General features: G+C 44.9%; 1 protein-coding gene across 1 annotated transcript in view; it reads left to right on the plus strand.

Annotated features, from left to right (window-relative positions):
• The window catches only part of GAA (alpha glucosidase), a 752,056-nt gene that overhangs the window by 655,904 nt on the left and 74,415 nt on the right, over positions 1-21,737 (plus strand). The window contains exon 16 of the mRNA XM_069655240.1: positions 13,448-13,589. Coding sequence (XP_069511341.1) covers positions 13,448-13,589 — 142 coding nt within the window. The remainder of the gene's footprint in view (positions 1-13,447; positions 13,590-21,737) is intronic.

A 21,737-nucleotide genomic window follows, 5' to 3' on the forward strand; every position in this document is an offset into this window, starting at 1 on the left:
GGTCATTCTATTCCATAGTCACCAAAGCTTCCGAACTTTTAACCAAGTTTTGTGTGGGTGCAGAGGAATGGCAAGAAAAGGAAAAAAATGAGCAAAAGGCCACTCGGAATTACTGAATGGTGATTTTACATGTGCGGTTGAAAGGATAAGGCAAGAATGTGTGTGGCTGTATCAAAGAAGCAAGAAAACTCACAAGCTGCAAGGCACTAAACAAGGGGCATACAGTTTAGAAAATCGACTTTGGGAGGAAAAACAGTGCAGCCGGAATCACACTTGGCAAAATTGCAATAACTTAGTTTTCACAGGTTTAAAAATAGCAAACAATTTAGGAATTGGGTTACAATCAAAATCGGAAGTCGGTTTTAATGCTAAGGTACAAACGCACATAACGGGAATGATACTAAAGTAGAACGATGACTCTGGATGGGGACAGTATGGGATTTAAGGAAAGCAAAAATCTGATTTTTACACAGGAAACATTTTCACGGGCAACTCGGTTTTGTTAAAATTGATTTATTCTACTGCTACTATATTTTAGTTGCTAGGTATTTAAAGAAAGACACGGTACGCAAGGAGGTAACTTGCAAGGTTAACCTATCCACGCCGCGTTCATCTCTATGGGAAATTAATTTATTCAAAATAGTACTAAGGATTTACACAAGTACTGAAATGATTGGGAAGGAATTGCGCTAACACATGGAGACTAACTCAGATTTTTCTAAGGACAGGTTACACCGAGGATTCTAACAATTTAAGAAGTTACTATGATACTTATATTTCTTATAGGGTTTCTTATAGGGTTTGACAAATGGCAAGGTAAAGCAAAGGATGCAGCTTTTTGATCTTAGGGAGGGGTAATACTTACAAGAAGCACTGGAATTGGGTAGTTCGTCGCTGGGCAGCGTTGGGTCTCCTCTATGGACACAGCAAGGCAACTGGGGTCTGGTCTCAATGGGCAGCGGGGTGCATCAGCTGGGCAAGGACAGGTCTGGTCATGGATTTTCCCTCGGTCAGCAGCCTTTCCCCTTTCTCACTGAATTATTGTGATTGTTGTAGGGTTTAGTTCTTGTAAGTGACTCCAATCTAGCCATCCAACTAAGTCAACGCCTGGTCTGGGATGCCAAATGGAAATGTGTGTATATATATATATATATATATATCACAAGTTCATAAATCTGGATGATGAACCCTTATATAACGCCCCTCTCTTTGAATCCCCCTGACCTCACTGAGCCAAGAAGTAGGTTTGTTTTGCAAATTAAAAGATTTGAAAAATTAAACTCTATATATCTATATATATATATATATATATATATATATATCACTTTTATGAATACATTAATATTTGATAGCACACTTATGAATATGACAGTGATCAACAATGTATAATATTACACTAGCACACTTTAATTACTTAGGAGTTGGTATATAAAGGATAAGGTAGCAGAGAATACTTTATAAGACTCAAGGAAATCCAATAATGGGAAAGAATGCAGCACAGAAATAAACTGATATGGTTTCAACAAGAGATAATATGATCACTTTTCCCCTTGTGACAATTCACTCCCCCCCCCTTATGCAATATAAAGAGATGGAAAGGAGAGCACACAGTTCTCAGGAATACAATCAAAAGGCAATTCAAATTCCAGTTCCCCCCTAACAAGCCTAAAGCAACCGGTATGCTTTTAAACAGTCAAAAATACTTTTACATATGATCTGCAATTAAGTGAAAAATATGCTAAAAATGATTTTAATTCACTGTAGGAGATTCAGGGTAGGTGACCGCTACTTTGAATTAGTTCAGGTCAACACTAGCAATGATTCAGGAATGATTATCAGATTGAAAACGAATTTCAGCAGTGCAAGCAAGAGACAGCTATTTTTTAACATGTGGAGATTGAGCCAGTTTGCAATTCGCAGCACTTTTTCCGAGTGCGTCGATCGCGAAACGGAAAAACTATATGGGATGTCGTATTGGGGTTGTTGGAAAGCCTAGGTTCTTTGCTTTAATATGAAAGTTAAACCTCGTTCTTAGCATGTACGGTTCAAAAGATATGGACAATTTAGTGGAGGTAGATTTTCAGAAATGAAGTAAAGATTCAGAATGACAAATTACACTTTCACAGCTTTGAAATCACAGAATGGACACACGATTTCTATGCAGTTCTGGACAGGTGGAAATGGTTTGAATTAGATTATTTTAAACTAAGATTGGTTCTGCACAGTTCTGGCTGAATACTCACTCCTAATTTTGGACTGGAATAGGCCCCTTGGACTGCACTCTCGCCACGGGACTGTCTCTGCCATTGGTTCTGCTCACAGCGTGGCCTCTGGTCTGGGTCTGGCACTGCACAGCGGTCTGGTCTGGTCTGCTATCGGCGATGCACAGCAGTCTGGTCTGGGTCTGACGGGTTCTGGATACAGCTCTGCTTTCTGGGTCTGGTTCTGGCACAGAGTTCTAGCCAGAAGCATAAACAGCACAGCCCGGCTGTTTTATTCTGGTGTGTCCCTTTGAAGCAGAGGGCCTACTGCAAGCTGACTTCCAAGTTCTGGAATCTGGAGTCTGGTTTTCTTGTGCAGAGCATCCTGCCAATGTTCAGGTGATGAGTGAATCTGGAAGTCTTTCCACTAAGGCTTGCCATCCTTACTTGGAGCAGAAATTACATCACCAAAATGGGTGTGTACATGGGCATAACTGAGCCTGCCCCCCACAACTTATCATTGGCCAAATTCTCCTCTCTCCCTTGATTAGGGGAAGGAAATGGAGTGTCATCGTGATGAGTTATGTTTATGGGTCAGAGAATCCTCCCATTGTCACTTTTCACACATCTATTTTTGATTCAAATGCATATTTATCTATGTACAGTTTTTCTAATATTTTATGTCCAGTTAACATATTTTCAAAGGGATTGTGTCCTCCGACGTATTCCTCATCTTAGATATCTCCTTCCAGCTCTGCTGGCCTCGGAAAATTGTTTCTCTCTAGAGGGTGCTGCGCGTCGACGTCCTACGAGTCGATGTCCCTCGACAGCCGCCGTGTCGACGTCATCCTGCCTATAAAGGCCGCGCGCAGCGTCTGTTGCTCAGTTCCGTTTTTCTGCGCTTACTCAGTGCCTCGGAATACCGTTGCTCAGTTCTTGTCAGATTAATCCTATCTACCTTGAGTTATTCAATCCGTACTCGATGGCTTCCTCGTCGGAACCGACAACTCCTCGATCCGGCTTCAAAAAATGCCGAGATTGTGGGAAAAAGATGTCGCTGACTGACCCTCACAGAGTTTGTCTGTGGTGTTTGGGAGCTGAACACCATTGTTCGGAATGCGAGGACTGTATGTCCATGACAGCTAAGGCCCTGAAGGAGCGTAGGGGGAAGCTGGAGAAAGGTAAGACTTTAAAAGCTTCTTCTTCGTCGACGAAGTCGAGACACTTGTCTCCTCGTCAACATTCGCGCTCCAGGTCTCGGAGTAGGTCCCATCACTCCTCGAGATCGAAGCACTCGAAGAGGAGACGTCGAAGATCCCCTTCTCCGTCTTCCTCTTCCTCTGTTTCGCCAAAAAGAATCCCTTGCCCCACGAAACATAGTTCCCGGGCTGAATGGGAGGAATTCCGCAAAAATATGATGAGCGTCTTCGAGAAAGCGGCCTCGACCCCCTCGAAGACTGCCGAGAGCGATGCTCTGGTCGAAAGACCCGAAGGTCAAAAACGCCGCGAGTCGCAGTAGCCGGCGAAGGAAACCTCTCGAGCGCGTCTCAAACCCTCGAGTAGGACTATGACCTCCAAACCTTCCTCGAAGGTTCCGTCGACACCGTCGACGAGGGTTCCGTCGACGCCGAGGTCGGTGTCTTCGACGCCGTTGTCGAAGGGACCTTCGACACACGGGTCTGTCGACTCGACGCCAGCTTCGACACCGGCGTCGACGCCAAGAAAAGTCACGCTTACGACACACCCAGTGACTATCCCCAGGTCCTCGACGTCGATGGCTTCGAGATTGTCGAGTAGAATTCCAATTCTGTCGAGGTCTTCGAGGCCTCCGCCTTTGTTTTCGACGCCACGCTCGAAGCCTTCGGCGTCGACGACATCGACGTTTTCGAGGCCGATAATGACAAGTTCGGCACCCTCTGCCTTGGAAATGGGATTTACTCCCTTTATGAGTTCAGAACAATTGAGAACTATGTCCTCAATTTTGGAAGAGGGTGAATTGTCTGAACAGGAAGACACATTTGAGTTGCAGGGACCTGTAACCCCAATTAGAGAGGAATTTTCCTCTGAAGAAAGCAGGTTAAAGGACCTTCATGATTCCTTACATGAGGCAAGTGGGTTAGACACTTCCCCTGAGGTGGAGTTTGCTAGGCCAGACCCGGGGGAGCATGCTGAAACCCCCTATAGAGCCTTAATGGCCAGGATCACAGAGTTCATGGGGTGGTCTGCACCTTCACAATCTTTCCAACAAGATGACCTCACGGATATTCTTGACAAAGGCCCACAGGAGGATCCTGTGGTGCCTGTTCATAAAGCTCTTCAGAGGAAGATCATGACAAACTGGGAAACCCCAGATGTCGTACCAGCAGTAAATAAAAAACTGTCTACAAAGTACAGGGTATCTTTTACAGACCCGGAGTTTTTGTCTAAACACCCATCCCCAGAAAGTCTGGTGGTACAGGCAGCATCCTCTACCGATGTCAAGACGGCTTATCCTACCGTCCCACAGGACAGGGACGATAGAAAATATGATGCTATAGCAAAGAAAGTCTTTTCAGCATGTAGCATGGCGTTAAAATCTGTTAATGCTACTTGCACCCTTGCTAGGTTCAGCCATACACTTTGGGAGTGTGCTTCTACAGCGGCTGACTGCATCCTGGAGGGAGAAGAAAGGGATGCGTTCCTGAATATTATACAGGACGGTAAAGACGCTATGTGCGAATCCCTCCAGACGGGCATTGATTCGGCTGACCATATCAGCAGAGCAATGGCGGCAAGTACATCAACCAGGAGATTCGCTTGGTTGAGAAAGTCTGGTTTTGCCCCAGATGTGCAAGCCAGGCTCTTGAACATGCCATTCGATGGCTCTTCCTTGTTCGGGAAAAAGGCGGATGACAGTTTAGAGAAACTGCAAACTTCAAAAGCAGCAGCAAAATCCCTAGGAGCTGCAATCCGTCAGACTCCTTTTCGTCCCACAGGAACCTCTGCGAGGGGCAAGTCCTTTCGCTTCTACTCCGCATTCGGAAGAGGTAGAGGACGACCGGCTCAAAGGGGACAAAGAAGAACTACCCAAGGTGGACGGGGTATATATTCAAAAGCTGCAGCAACAGCAGGTGCCTCTTTACCATTGGCATCTGCATCAGCCGCCCCAAAACCACTCTGAGGGCTTCCCTCACAGGACACCTGTAGGAGGCAGGTTGACTCAACATCTGGCGGTATGGCAGGCTATCATGTCAGATGCTTGGGCATTGGAAACAGTTGCCCAAGGTTACTGCCTGCCTTTCCTACGTATACCTCAGTCATCCACCGGGGATCAGCTCTCAGAAAGCTCCAGATCCGCTCCTCTTGCAGGAAATTTTGGACCTGCTAGAGAAAGGTGCCATAGAACCGGTACCTGTAGCGGAGAGGAACAAGGGCTGGTACTCCCCTTACTTTCTCATTCCAAAGAAAGACGGAGGACTGAGACCCATCTTGGACTTGCGAGAATTGAACAAATTCCTCAGAAAAGACAAATTCAAGATGGTCACTCTTTCTCAGATCCTCCAGGCCCTTCAGTTCCAGGACTGGTTGGTATCTCTGGACCTTCAGGACGCTTATTTCCATGTGCCTATCCATCTCAAACACAGGAAATACCTGAGGTTCGCAATTGGCAACTCTCACTATCAATTTCGAGTGCTGCCATTTGGGCTGACCTCCGCCCCGAGGGTCTTCACCAAGTTAATGTCGGTAGTGGCTGCAAGTCTAAGGAGGGAAGGGATTCACGTCTACCCCTACCTGGACGATTGGTTGATCAGGGCTGTTTCTTCGGAACAAGCTCAGATCCAGCTAAATCACGTGTGCCACTTCCTTCACAGACTGGGCTTCTCCCTCAATTTAAAGAAGTCACAAATGATACCATCGCAGAGACTCCAGTTCATAGGAGCGATCCTGGACACTTCCCTGGGAAAAGCCTCGCCACCAGAGGTGAGGGCTCAAGATATTCTACAGATGGTTACCAAGTTCCAACATGCCCAACGTCTCCCAGCCTTTGACTTTTTGAGGTTGCTAGGCCTCATGGCATCCTGCATTTTCCTAGTGCCAGAGGCTCGCCTGAGAATGAGATCCCTCCAGTGGGCACTGAGGACTCAGTGGTCACAATTCTCAGGGAGAATGACAGATCTTCAGGTTCCCGACAGAGTAGCTCGAGACCTTCAGTGGTGGGCCTGTCAGGAGAACATTCTGAAAGGAGAACAGTTTTGGCAACCCTGGCCGGAGATAACAGTAGTCACGGATGCCGCACTCACGGGGTGGGGAGCCCACGCCAACGACTTGACCATCAGCGGTCGTTGGTCTCCATCGGAGTCCAGACTACATATCAACCTGTTAGAGCTGAGAGCCATCAGACTTGCGCTGAAGGCGTTCCTGCCAGCTGTACAAGGGAAGAACGTCCTGATAATGACGGACAACACGGTGGCCATGCATTACCTCAACAAAAGAGGAGGCGTAGGATCACTACCCCTGTGCAGAGAGGCAATGCAGCTCTGGTTTTGGGCAATCCAAGAAGGAATCTCTCTATCGGCAGTTCACCTAGCCGGAGAGAAGAACTTGACAGCGGACGCTCTGAGCAGGCAGAACAGTCTCCCACGAGTGGGAGCTAGCTCAGGAAGTCCTTCAAGAGATCTTCGCCCTTTGGGGAACCCCTCAGGTAGATCTGTTCGCCACCAGCCTAAACAGGAAATGCGACCTGTTCTGCTCAAGGGAATTTCCCCCGAGAGGAGCTCTGGGAGACGCGTGCATAGTGGACTGGGAGTTTCCGCTTCTGTACGCGTTCCCACCGGTCCCTGTCATTCCTCAAATGATCAGGAGGTTGAGAAGATTCCGGCGAACCATGATCCTAATTGCCCCGGATTGGGCCAGGAGAACGTGGTACCCGGACCTTCTAGACTTGTCCATCTGCCCTCCAATTCGACTTCCACTCAGAGAGAACCTACTCTCACAGAAGGGAGGTCAGGTTCTCCATCCAGACATCAAAACCCTCAACCTTCACGCCTGGCTTCTGAAAGGCTGAGGTACAAGGATTGGGACCTCCCTGATGATGTTATGGAGGTGTTGCTTTCGGTAAGGAGGCCAGCAACAAAGTCTTTATACCGCTGCAACAGATTTTGCAGCTGGTGTAGAGAACAGAATATCGACCCTTTTTCATGTGGTACACCAATGGTTTTGTCCTTCCTACTATATTTGGCAAATTCAGGCCTTCAAGTTGGCACCATTAAGGGCTATCTCGCAGCGCTATCCATCTTTAAGCATACTGCGGAAGAACCATCCTATTTCAAATTACCCTTGGTAATACAGTTTCTAAAGGGGTTAACCAATGTTTATCCCCCAAGACCATTCCAAGTTCCCCTATGGGATTTAAACTTAGTACTAACTTTCCTGATGGACACACCTTTTGAACCTCTCCATTCTTGTTCGTTAAGATTCCTTACCCTTAAAACTGTTTTATTAATAGCACTTACATCTGCTAGAAGGGGGAGCGAATTACAAGCTCTTTCTTGTCAACCCCCTCACACAATATTTCACAAAGACAAAGTTGTCCTGCAAGTGAAGCCTAATTTCCTCCCAAAGGTGGTTTCTGAATTCCATATCACTCAGAAGATTACCCTACCATCTTTCTATCATCCTCCTCACCCGGGGAAAGAGGAAGAGAGGTTACACAGGCTAGACCCTAGGAGGGCTTTAAGTTTTTACATCAGTAGACTAGCCAGAATAAGACAGGCAGACCAGCTGTTTGTAGGTTACGCAGGTCACAAGCTGGGGTTACCAATAACTAAGCAGACCATTTCCAGATGGATCATTCTAGCCATTCTGGAATGTTATAAACTGGCAGGGAAAGAGCCCCCTCAAAACCTTAGGGCTCATTCGACCAGAGGTATTGCAGCTTCATCGGCCCTCAAAAGAGGTGTGCCGGTTAAAGACATCTGTGCGGCCGCTACATGGTCGTCTGCCCATACCTTTACACGTTTTTACAATTTGGATTCCTCCTCCAGTCAAGAGACTAGGTTTGGAAGGGCTGTACTGCATTCTATTCATCAATAGAAGACAGCGTGAAGTCAGTACTCCCTCCTCCAATAATAGAATACTGCTATGGGAGCCTATCTAAGATGAGGAATACGTCGGAGGACACAATCCCTTCGAAGAACAAGTTACTTCTTACCTTGTAACGTTCTTTTGACGGGATGTTCCTCCGACGTATTCCTCATCGACCCTCCCATCAATCCCCGCAGTTCTACTTCCCTTGTTGTTGCAGCTTACGCTCCTTCAGGGTGATTAGTTTAGTCCAGAAAGTATTATTGTGGGCTACGAAACGGAACTGAGCAACGGACGCTGCGCGCGGCCTTTATAGGCAGGATGACGTTGATACGGCGGCTGTCGAGGGACATCGACTCGGAGCACGTCAACGCTCAGCGCCCTCTAGAGAGAAAAAATGTTCCGAGGCCAGCAGAGCTGGAAGGAGATATCTAAGATGAGGAATACGGCGGAGGAACATCCCGTCGAAAGAACGTTACAAGGTAAGAAGTAACTTGTTCTTCTGTAGCGCCAAACCATCCGATCCCTGTCTTTGTAAGATGTTGTGTTCACTTCTGACAGAATTCTGCCCTTTTCATCCAGAACACAATATCAACATTTTTCCAGAATTTACACAAATGTGCGTAAGGAATTTGGGCATCAGATGAAGTGTCAGATTTTTAACATAGACATTTGGAGTAATACCCTATTTTCCGCTACTACCCCCCAGAACATACCACAGAGTCCTAACACCTCTTAAAATGTGCACAGAAAAATCACAGGAATAATTATATTTATATAATTTTGACAATTTTGTTGTATGAATTATCCGTCTTTTTAAAATTATGCTCTGGCCCAGATGGGTGTGGTTAAGTCCCAAAGCACATGGGGGAATTTCTTGTTCGTCCCCGCCTCCAAGCTCAGCTGGCTCACAGAGGCAGGTGCCCCTCCCAGTTCCTTCCAGGAGGAAGCCATTTACGACCTCCTGATTTAGCAATTGCTTTGAGCCAACGGAAGTTCATTGTTCTGTTTCCCTGCAGTCCCAGGTACCCCTCCCCTGATTCAATCAGAGAGGTGTAATCTCCTTTTGATGGGGGCAGCAGCAGAAGGCAGGCCAGGCCTGTGAATGCAGTTGCCAGGCAGAATTCAATCCCTTTAAGCCAGGCTTCAGCCAAATGTCACTTTTGTTCCAATTTTTCTTAATTCAAATCAGACTAACAATTTTTACACATGCAGCTAGAACGCTGATTCTAAGTTCAAAACTATGACATTTAAACAGTTGCAACCGATGTGACACTCAAAAGTAGGTCACTCATTTATTTTAAACATTTCAATTTTAATGGCTTTAAATCCAATTTCACTTAAGCTGCTGACATCCGCAGCTTAGCCAGTTTTGTTATGAACATTATTTTAGGCTCTTTATATTTCCAGATTTTGTATGCACACAAGATTTCATTCTACCAGATGTCGTCTGGTGTTCAGTAAGATTTTTGAATATCTTGCAATGTTTGAAATAGGCATTTTGAGCTTGCATTCAGAGAAACAAAGGTGATTTCAAAGAGCTTTTTGAGCTAACCGGCACTGCTGTTTTTCCTTTGGCACCACGTTTCACTCATGGTCCTTCTGGCCCATCACGCTCGCACTGGTGGGTGGCAGGTCAGGCGACCATTTTGGTGTGCGCAAAAACTGCGCGGTTTTCCTGGATTTTGGCGCAAATGTGGGCATTTCGGCCATCTTGGATTTTCTAAACCCACAGCACCAAATGTTGCAGAATAATAACTCGAACATGGGTCAATACACCTGACATTCTGGGTTGTCTGCCTGGATAGGAGGTACTGCATGGATTTGGATCAGCTACCCCTGGCCTGGCAGTGGAGTCTGGAATCTTGCTGGGTGAATGTGGAATGACTGGATCTCTGGATGTTGATTTGTGAAAGAATGATTCTTGAAGGTCTGATTCTTGAAGTCCTGACTCTCCCTAAGCTTCCTCCTTTTATAAACCGGATGACGACATGGGATTTTTACTATGTGGGCAGAACTAAGCTGGACATACTTCTAAGATCGGATAGGTCAGGCTGAGGATGTCGCTGCTTCCCTGTAAGCAGATTGGACCAAGGGAAGTGACATCAGTTTTAGTGTGGGTGTTTTTATGAGGTGCTTTGTTTAACCACAGTTACTTTTGCCAAAATCAGTTATGAAACAAAACCCTTATATTTACAATTGTTAGCCTCCTGAAAGTTAGATGGGCAGACCCCATATTTTACAAGGAATATGCCGTTCCAACTTCCAAGTTTCTGTCATGATGCCTACTCACGGGAAGGCAGTTCAGGGCCAGCGTCTCCGAAAGCAGACATCATGTCCCCAGGGAGGGACCCAACAACCCCTTATAGGGGCTCTTTGGACATTGTCCTGGCGCCTTTGGCGCCAGGCTCATAGAAGGCATCAGTCCTGGCACCATAGGCGCCAGGCTCATTATGGGAGTGCTTGGATGGACTTACCTGATGCAGACCATGCTGCCGGATCCAGACCTCCTTGAGGTCTGAAAGGGACTATTTTACCTATGGGACTATTTTACCACTCGGGCGTGGCTGAGGAAGAATACTTACCTGGAACTACTTTGGGGGCTAGTTAAACCGCGCCCAGACAGCAGCTCACGCTTCGCGTTGTTCTGCATCTAGCAGCAGGACGGTCACCGTGTCTGCTCCTGCATCCTGGCTCCAGCCACACCCGCCTGCAACCTAGAACACCTGAAAAGGAAGGAAAGGAGAGAAAGGTGAATAATTGAACTTTACCTACCTCCATCCGGAGTGCGGAACCATCACTCTGACGATCCTGAGAAAAGACATTATTTTTAGAAGCGCATCGCATCGCTCGCTGCAGCGCCGCGTTCCACTCACCTTCACGAGGCGCCCTCAGGCTCTTCAGCCACCATTGGCACCATCCGTCGCCTTTCAGCGCCAAAGGAGAAAGAGACAAAACAAAGGTGAGCGAAGGAACAGATTGAGGAAGGCCTGATTCTTCCACCTTAAGACTTACCTGATTATTGTTGGGACAATCTTTCCTCACCTCGGGTCGGTGCCGCTTCTTTGGCACTTCCGTACCCCGGCCCCTAAGGGGAAAAAGACACACGCATTAGTGGGTGAAAGCAAGATCACTAAGGAACCATCCATCAAAAAGACTCACCAGAGTTACCTTCGGCGAATCCATTCCTCTACACAAATTCTTCATCCTACATCTGAAATGGAGAAAAGGACAACGGACAATTAAGGCTTGAACTTTTGCAACTGAATACTTACGGCCTCATATCGGAAAAGTCAAGCTGAGTTGAATACTCACCAAACCCGAGATCCAGTGAAGTAACTGGAAATAAACACGCCCCTGCATCGGAAGCAGGATGGAGAGCTCGTCCTTTCAGACTCTAAGGTGAAACTCTACGGGGAATTGCAGAGGGGGTTCGAGGAGTGTGAGAGGGGGAAGGGGGGAATCCGACACATTATCCAGCAGACAGTTAATCCCCTTTTCCATCTACAGAAGGATTCTTCTACGGGCCAGACAGGCGAGGTTTGGGGGTCCGGTCCAGTCCATCTTCCGAGTCCTGCGCATCACCTTAGAAGAGGTCATAGCAGTCCAGAACAGATCGGCGCCTCCGTGGGAATCAGGTGAGCGTTACAGTTTCTGCAATTCTGTTTTGTCCTACTGGCAATCTTTCGCCATTTCTATGGACAACATTTCACCTAAAATTCTACAAATGGATGCACATGAACCTAACTATGTCGGGAATATTCCCATCAAGTTTCATAATGGTACCGTGTATGCTTTCTGCAGAAATGCTATCTTTCATGCCATTCGTGCCCATCACATGTCAGGAAGACCTGCATCGTCTTATCTTGCTGCTAGCAAAATCACATTTAACCCATCATTTCACATTACTGCTTATTCATATCACTGAAATAAATGTTTTAATGCAAAGTCTTTTGATTCACATGGTTCGGCTTTGTTCCCAAAAGTGGGCAGTCTTTCAACCCCCCAGCCAAATGTCTTGCTCTGGTCCGCTTTGCCCAGAGGTTTCTATGACTCCCCTTTGATCTTCGGCAGTTGAAGCTGAGGAGAGGTGTCAAGGGAATTCACACTTCAGTCACAGAGCTGTCCATTGTCCCATGCTGCAGCAATGCCGGTCAGTCTTACGAAGTCGCCGCTTCCCACATCTCAGAGATTTTCATGTTGTAAAGGGACTTCCTTTCCCAAGGGGCTGGATATCTTTGAAGTGCCTGTCCAGGCAACTGGTTCAGCTGCTTTCAAACAGCTTTCAAACATTTATTTTTTCTTTCACAAAAGCCAGTCTTTTTGTAAATAAATATATTATACATTTAAACCAAACCCCAGCCCCACTCAAATAATGCGGTTTCTGTGTGAATATTGGGATGATTTCACATTTTAGCTTTTAAAAAGAGTAGTTTTCTTGCTTTTGCAAAAGCAGGTTTTTACACGTGTTTATTTCTGTTCATTTTGAGATTCCCAATGCAGTTTCTGTAGCACACATTTTCTTTGGCACTAGTGGTTCTGAAAGCTTTTTATAGCTGTGGTTTGTTTCTGTAGACATGGATATGCTTGGCAAGTGGGTTCTTTGAAACTGACACATAGCAAGTGAGAGAGAGAGCTTCTTTTGAAGCATGTTGCATGAGTTAATTTGTTTCCAAAAGTAAATTCCAGCTGTTACAGTAGAAATCCGAATTTTTGGGCCTTTCAATTGGTTTCCCAGCACATCAGCTGCTCTGGGAATGCTTTTGCCTCATCCCTTGCTACTCAGCAGAAATTAAACATGCCAGGAGGGGTTTCCTTGAAGGGCACAATCCTTGTAGAAATTAATCAAGAGCACATTTCAAAGCCGTCTTGGGAGTCATGGGCGCAGTTTTAGTATTTCAACAGGACAGAACAGAAAAAGGTGATGCCATTCTAAGCAGAGGTCATTTTCAGCTTGATTTTAGATAACAGAAGCAAATGCAGCCATTCTTAATTGTTGACAGTGTTGAAAGCTTGCCACTCCTGCGCCAGGAAAAGAAAGTGCAGCCGCTTTTGGGTGAAATGGGAAATGTGGTTTTTGCTGTAGGGGGTTTCTTTGGGGGCTGGCAAATGTACCCCCCGTTAATGAAAAAATGTAAAATACCATGAATTTTTTTAATGGCATTTTTTATATCTATTTTCAGGTTTCCTGCTGATTCAAACACTTGGAATGTAGAACGCCAGCTCCTGTGGGGAGAGGCTCTTCTTGTGACACCTGTGCTGCTGGAGGGTCAGACGGAAGTGAATGGGTACTTCCCCGCTGGCACATGGTATAACCTTACCACGGTAAGTCTGCACCGGCAGCATTGTTGACTGCAAGGAGAATGAGGATGATGGGCCACGCATTGGTGTGAAAGCTACCTTTCTCTCTGAAGATTATCGAAGTACAAGAGAAGTAGCAAGAATAAATGTTGCCCTACCTATTTCCGCAATCTCTGCGACAGGCGCTCTCTCTGCATTCTGCCCTATGGTCCGACACACATACTTTGGATGTTCTCATCTCCTCAGACATCCCCATCTCTAACCCTCTCACCACTCCTCTCTCCTGGACTGACAACGTTCTACTTTCCTCTCACCTGAAACTATCCCTCTGGCAAAGCCCACCGCTGCACTGTCACCTACTTTTGCAGTCATTTGGCCCATGTCAGTGGATGCCTTTGCCTCTAATTTCTCTGCGGCTGACTTGCACTCTGACACAGCCATCTCTAATATGCATCTTTCTATCTCCAATACTCTGGACATCTTTGCCCCTGTAATGAGAATCCGACTGAAGCCTAACTCCAAGTGCAACTCTTGGATTTAGGCTTGGAGGTAACCTCTGACCTTGCCGTCCTGAAACGCAAGTGCAAGATGGTTGAGAGGAAGTGGAGAGCTTCACGCGCATCCTCTGACAAACTGGCTTGCCGCCTGCTCCAAAGGCAATAGAGTCTGTGCTGTCCAAGAAGAGTCCACATTCAAGCCTGCGTCTCTGCGGCTTCTAACAACACGGCCAAACTCTTCAAAATAGGCAAGGAACTGGCCAGGTCTGCTGCAGTCTCTACCTCTCCTGTTCCCTCCCAGGCCCTCTGTACGGCCCTGGCCTCTTACTTCACTACTAAAACTCAGAACATCATGTCCTCTATCTCCTCGATCTCCTCTTCCTCTCCCTATTCCTCTCCCTGTTCCCCATTAGCCAACTCTCCCTCTCCTCCTTCTTTCTCGTCTTTCTCTGACAACACCTGATGGGGTTTCTAGATTAGTCCGATCTACGAAAGTGTTGTCCAAACAGGTGCTCCCCTGCTCCTTCAGTACCTTCAAGGACCATATTGACATCCTCGCTCCAGTCTTGGCCGATTTCTGTAATCACTCTTTTGCCACTGGAACTTTCCCCTCTTTCCTCAAGTACTCCCTTGTGCACCCCCTCAAAAAGCCACCTGCCTATCCTACCTGTCTGGCAAACTATCGTCAGATTTCTATCACCCCTTTCCTGGGCAAACTCCTGCAAAAGCTGGCTATCTCCCAGATTACTCTCAACACTGAATTGGTTGGTTGTCTCCATAACCATCAGTCTGGCTTCAGAGCTGCTAGAGACACAAACTGCTCTCCTGAACACCTGTGAAGATATGCTCTCTAACCTGGATTACAGCATTGCTTCTGTCCTCATACTCTTTGATCTTTCCTCTGCCTTTGACATGGTCAACCTCGGCACCCTGATCAATCAACTACTTTACAATCGCCACCACAGCCCGTTGCATCAGTTTTGAAATACCTTCTCGCAGTGGTCTAATTAAGATTTGGAAGTGGGATTATTTTACTCCCTTATTTTTTTGAAAGTTGGGAGTAAAATGATTTTTATGGGAGTAACGATGGAAGTCCAATTCGCATTGGGACTATTTTTTTTATAAGCAAGTAAAAATTTGGTTTAACAGAAAAAGAAAGTTTTGTTATAATTTTGTTTTTTGTTGGCACTCATTTATTCATGCACATTAAAAGAAACAGCCAGCGTAGCCGTAATGGAAGCTCTCTGCCTCATTACACAGCTGGTTCTCAAGGGCAAGGCGGGCTGTCAACTTTAAAATGTAAAAAAAACACAACCTCTGAGCATCGAAGCCTTAACCACTCCTCAACACAACACTGAGATTCAAAAAGGCACTGGCGCACGTATACATGTGGTAAGTAACTTTTAATCCGTGCATGTATATGAACAAAACAAACGATTGACAATCATTGCTCATTCGAAGAAACCAGGTAAAGATAAAATCACTCACCCGCTCTGGTAAAAAACGCATGCGTTCCACCCATTACAAGGGCTTCTCCAGGCTGTGATAAAAACAGTTTTCTGAACTCTCTTCAGTTAAAAATGAAGAACGCCATCTATTAGTGGCTTAATGTGCTACAAATTCATTTATATCAAGTGGATTCTGTTTACAATTTCCATTACATGCGTTTTTCTTCAGGAGAAATGACAAATGGGTTGACCCATGCAGTGTTATCAATGTTGGATAAAATATCCATACCATGCCGAAATGGCCCGCTTGGGTCGAGCGAATTACGGGACAGCAGCACTTGTGGCCAACTTTAACAAGTTAAAGCGTGCAATTGTAATCCAAACTGCACGGTTCAGCGATCCTGATCCTGGGTTGTGATGCAGGATTGCACCTTCTTCTCTACCTTGCTTATATAACGCCCTTATGTACACAGTGCTCTGTTCTGAACAGCTAAATCATGCCTTATTATTGCAACTGACCCCTTTTAAAATGTGAGTGCCATTACTCATCTTTGTTAGTACAAATGGCATTTCAAATTCAGATAGCAAACTAGTGGGCATAGAAGAGAATGAATAACATTAATCATGATAACACTTCTGATAAGCCTAAATACTAATAAAGTGCTAATGGTTTGGTGCAAACATTGTATGCAAAATAACGCTACATCTATATAGCAGCATGTATCATCTCATAAAGTACAAAAGACATCCTATGGTGCAAATACATTACCCATCCAGGGCATTTCCTAAGGTGCAAATGTTATGGTTGATTCTCATTACTACACAGTATATGTTAATAATTGACAATGCTAGTTTATGCATTGATGGATAAGAATAGTATTATTCATAATAGAATTCCTGCTGAATCCTAGATTCGCAATAAAGTGCTAGTAGCTTAGACTGGATTGTCATTTTGCACAGCATGTTTTGCACTATCTAGCAACCTGTACCACCTCACTAGTTGCATATGCTATTCCATAGACTAGTTGTTTCTAGAGCATTCTTAAACACAATCATATGTATACTAACTCAATTCAATGGTTTTGTTGTTTAATGTACTATTTGCTGAAACCTAACTCAATTTTAAAGTGACTGTATCCTCGGGAGGATGGCTCACGTGCAACATGCTCGCCTTGGAAGCAAGACACCGAGCAACACCGGTGCGATCCCCGGGTCGGCGCTTAGAAACCTCTGGGTATTAAGTGCGTTATGAATAACCGATCATGTGCATCGAATGTATGAGCATCATGGTTAATTACCACATACTCTGTTTGATTGTCCTTCTCAATCTAAAACCAAAATGGGTTAAGCATCTGTAAAGAGTACAGGTTGCTACACGGTACTGTCACATCCCTATATTGGGCTTCTATGCATGGTTTCATAATAAAGTGACACAAGGTGCAAATCTGCATTTGATTCAATTTAAACACATCCATTTCTGCATCAACATTTAGAATACATGGTTTTAAGGTGTTAAGTTTGCATATTAGTTTGGCTTTTAGTTGTCGTAACTTTAATTCTCTATTGCCTTTTCCTTCATGTTCTGGAATGTACGCTAGCCCCAAGAATTTCATATTCTGAGCATCACTATTGTTTGTCTATAAAATGCTGAGTTAAACGGTAATTAAGATCAGCATTTTTTATGGCCCTGTAATGCTGTAATACTCGTAATTTTAATGGGCCAATAGTACAAACATACCTTAAACCACAGCCACATATGATGACAAACTACACATTTTGTCAGGCATGTAATTCTATGCTTGCAGGTCCACAATTTTCCTTCTATTTTAAACCCAGCTGTGTGGATGAAATCACACGTTTTACATTTCTAAAATCTAGAGAAGCTAGTTGTCTTGGATACATTGTATAGCCAATCTCTAAGTCTGTATTTAAAATTTTTCGAACTAGGCAACAATATTAACTTTAGTGAAGGGGCTCTGAAAAAGTTAGCTGAAGGAGTTTACCCAATACATTTCTGAGATCTCGATCACTCCTTAATATGTGCCAATACTTCGCTAAAATGGCACATAGATTCTTGGCTTGATGTGTGTAGCCAGTGATGAATCTAATGGTTTCTTCCTTAGATTTGTTAATTGGCTTAAAAAGGTCAGCTGTAACTCATTTCTTTTGCTTTGTTGAAGGAATTATCCAAAGTCATACGTTGATGACCTCTATGTAAAAAAACATGTTCAAATCTCTTTAGCTTCTTTCTGGTGCATGTTCGCTTAGCTCTCGAATTCTCCATACGGGATTGTGAGTTAAGAAAACTCTTTTTATCACAGTTCGAAGAAGCCCTTGCAATGGGTGGAACGCGTGGCGTTTTCTTACCAGAGAGGGTGAGTGATTTTATCTTGACCTGATTTGCTTAGATTGAGCAATGATTGCCAATTGTTTGTTTTATTCATATACATGCAGTGATTAAAAGTTACTTGGCACCTTTCTACGTGTGCCCAGACATTTTTGAATCTCAGTGTTGTCTGAAGGAGTGATTAAGACTGCCCATGCTCAGAGATTGTTTTTCTACATTAAAAGATACTGGTTTACTACTTCTGATCTGACAGTAATAATAGCTTCTTCATGGGGTACTATGTGTACTACTAGTCTAAGCATAGCTATGTTGGTGACCTCAGGGGAACAATGTTCTATATGTCCGTTCCCCATTTTTTTATTGGGAATATATTTACTCCCTATTTTTTTGGGGGGGAGTATTTGCATAATTTTAGGGAGTAAAAGTGGCCGATACACCCCTTATCTGTAGGGCTGCCTTCCTTGAAGGAAAACCTACTTGGAACATGTGACTTTTTGGGCACAAGACCCCATATATTGGAGTGCTGGACAGAGGGTTTGTGATTTATCTACCTAATCCGGTTTTCCTGCATTTAATTACTCACATGTGGAATACTGGTAATTAAGGAATATGCATTTTAATTTCTCAGGGTTAATGATTAGTGTGTGCAGAAAAGGCCTAATAAATAATTGTATATTTGGCACTTACTGACTTATTGGTGGGGTTTGTGTGGACGACTCTTTTCTTGAGACTAAGCCTTGACTACCCTTCCATCTATCTTGTTTGGGCTTTGGCTAACCTCGGTGTCTTCCCGGTTTACTATGAATAGGGTGGCTTCCAATCATCTAACCCCATACGTGCTGATTTTAGAAATCCATCTTAACAGTGGGTGTATAGGTAGTGGTTGACGATTAGGGAATAAAGTGTACGGTCACAAAGCTGAGTAACATCAACATAAAGCAGGCATAGAAGTTGGTGCTTTAAAGAAAACAGATTTATAAGATACCAGTGGGTCAACTGCAGAAAACACAACACGATAGGATGGCTGTGCCTTGGGATAATGAAGTCTGGGTTTCATGATCCTTTCCGCGTTTCCCTTTCTAGGGATAAAACCTCACGACTCAGCCACTTAGTCTTTGGGGTTTGTGTCCCTACACTTCTTTCTTGGCTGTTATTTCTGGTTTCAGGTCTTTTCCTTCTCTCCTAGACTTGACATACTAGTGGCAAGAGACTCCACAAAGGAACACTTCACACCAGCACTAGGGTCCGTACACTGGCTACCAGACAAGAAAAGGATCAGTTTCAAAAAGCTTTGCCTTGTTCACGGAGCAATTCATGAGCAAGGAGCAGAATTCTTGCAAGAGCAAATATCCATCTACAGACCAATAAGCACGCTGATGTTTTGCAATGAATTACCCTTTGAGCCCAAACAATATTTGGAAAGGAAGTATGGTGGATCAGACTTTTCAAACATCTCCACAAAACACAGTTACTCCCTCCCAAAGGGAATATGTAAAAAAAAATAAAGGAGCACCTGAAATTCAAGAAAGCACTCAAATCATAAGTCTTTGATATGCAGACCTAACTCAACAAACCACTGCCCATCTTCAAAGATGAGCGAGCAGCTTGAATGCACAGGAACAGCATGAAGTACTAGGTTTTGGATCTGGATCCTGGTCACATGACCCAAGTAGACTCACCTACCTGTGAAAGACTCAACATCGTTAACCACCAACACACAATCGGTTTCAGTTTACTTTAAAAAAAAATAACTACTTAAAAAAGAACTGGCCCAACAACGCTTCAACCTTTTACCACGGTACAAGGGCCACCCTCTTATCCCCAATAACCCTACTAAAACACTTCATATTCCTGCAAACAGACCAACCAGTTACACCAACCTCGCATGGCAACCACAACAAACAACACAGATGCCAAACAGCAAAACCTCACACCTCCTCTGATAACTCACACAATCCCAGCACAGTCCATTCTCCCTACTCTACGGACACACAAGATCTCCCATATGATATGATGTGATATTTTATTTATATTGCGCTCATACACAGATGTCTCAGAGTGCGACAAGGCAAGGGAGGGGAACAGGGGAGAACAAAACAACAATCTTACTAGGCCCAGTGACTTTAAAAACGTGCAAGTGCATGGGAGAGGGGGAGCAGAAAAAAAGTGCAAGGAGGGGAGGGAGAAAGTGGAAAGTGCAGAGCAAAGGAGAAACAGGGTAAATAATATAAATACATAATAAAATCTGCACAAAAGTGGTAGTGCAGCCAAGTGGCAAGTGCTAGGTTTGAGGCAGCAGATCAGGTGGGTCTGATAAGTGCAGGAGGGAAAAAGTGCAAGGGATGGCCCAGAGGCAGTGCGGTAGGGTGGCAGGGTGAGCAGGAACCTGGGACCAGAGATGGAGGGTGTCCCGATGCAAGGTGCCAACAGAGCAGATCAGCAGGAGCGGGGGGGGGGGCGAAGCAAAGCGGAAGGTCTTGAGGTGCTTCCGGAACCCGAGATGGTTTTCCTCAAGTTTTAGAGTGGCAGGGAGGCTGTCCCAGAGGGAGGCTCCAGCCAAAGACAGAGATCTGCCCCCAGCTCGTGTCTTTGAAAAACGACGGACCCTGAGGGAGTTAGAGGAGGAGGAGCGAAGATCTTGAGAGGGGAGGTATTTATGGAGGGATAGCTGAAGATATTTTGGACCCTGGCACCAGAAAGCCTTGTGGACTATACAGAGGGTTTTAAATGTAATCCTTGCATCCACTGAGAGCCAATGGAGAGATTTCAGAGCTGGAGAGATACGATCCCAGGGCTTGAGGCCAAGGAAATGTCTTGCAGTCCTGTTCTGGATTAGTTGCAGAGGGCGGAGAGAAGAGGCAGGTAGATTTAGAAAGAGGCTATTACAATAATCCAACCTAGAGAGAACCAGAGCTTGGGAGACGGTGAACTTCTGGGGGGAAAGAGAGGACTCAATATATGGACTCAAGCACCCATTCGCCCACCAACCTTTATTTCCAAACTGAAACTACCAACTGTTAAGAAAGATACAATTTTCTGCACCTTTCCCACCATAGATTTGTATGGGGCACCCTTTCCTTTTGCTAGTTTTGAACTCCAACCTGTCTTCTTGGAGGCAACTAAAGTATTCCCTTGTATGTTTTGCTCATTCTTCTGAGGAAACAGACTAGCCTGTAAGACTGTTAGTAAGTATTGAGAGACTAAGGGCCACATTACGAGTTGGGTGGTACAGTAAAAATACAGCGGTAATACAGTTACTGCTGCAGTACTGCACCACCCAACTATAAGTTGGGTGGAAAGTTGTCAGATTCACCTTCAGCTATGAGCCAGAGGTAAATCTGCCAACTTTCTGTCCATGTTCGCCACAATTACTGTAGCGGAATTACTGCACCGAAAAAGCCCCATTGAGTCCTATGGACTAAAAAATAAATAGTGCCTCTATTTTGTTATTTATATAGCGCTCTTTCCCCGCTTGTGTGGCCTCTATGCGCTTCCTTGGTGTAAACCAAGAGAAATCTGAAACCGCTTGGGTCAGCTCTCTAGAAGGTAAGATGCTAGCCAGACGAGGAGTCATGTGACACAGAAGATATGGCAAGTTTTCCTTAAAACCAATCATTGCGTTCTATCGTCAAAAAGTCATTCCCACCGTAACCTACGGGAGTGACACATTGATTAATGCAACTCAGCTAAATTGGCAAACCCTCAAAGCTTTTTTCTGGCGGAAGATTCTGAAACTCCCGAATAGCTACCCTATGGCCAGAATACGATTCAAAGTGGCATTTCAATACCTTCTATCCTGATCTGGAAGCAATTCGATCTTCTGCGTAAACTGAAAAACGAGGATAAAACACCAGCAATCCAAATATTGCAGCAAATTCTG

This window comes from Ambystoma mexicanum, chromosome 3q (genome assembly GCF_040938575.1).
Source record: "Ambystoma mexicanum isolate Mex_15411 chromosome 3q, UKY_AmexF1_1, whole genome shotgun sequence".
NCBI lineage: Eukaryota > Metazoa > Chordata > Amphibia > Caudata > Ambystomatidae > Ambystoma > Ambystoma mexicanum.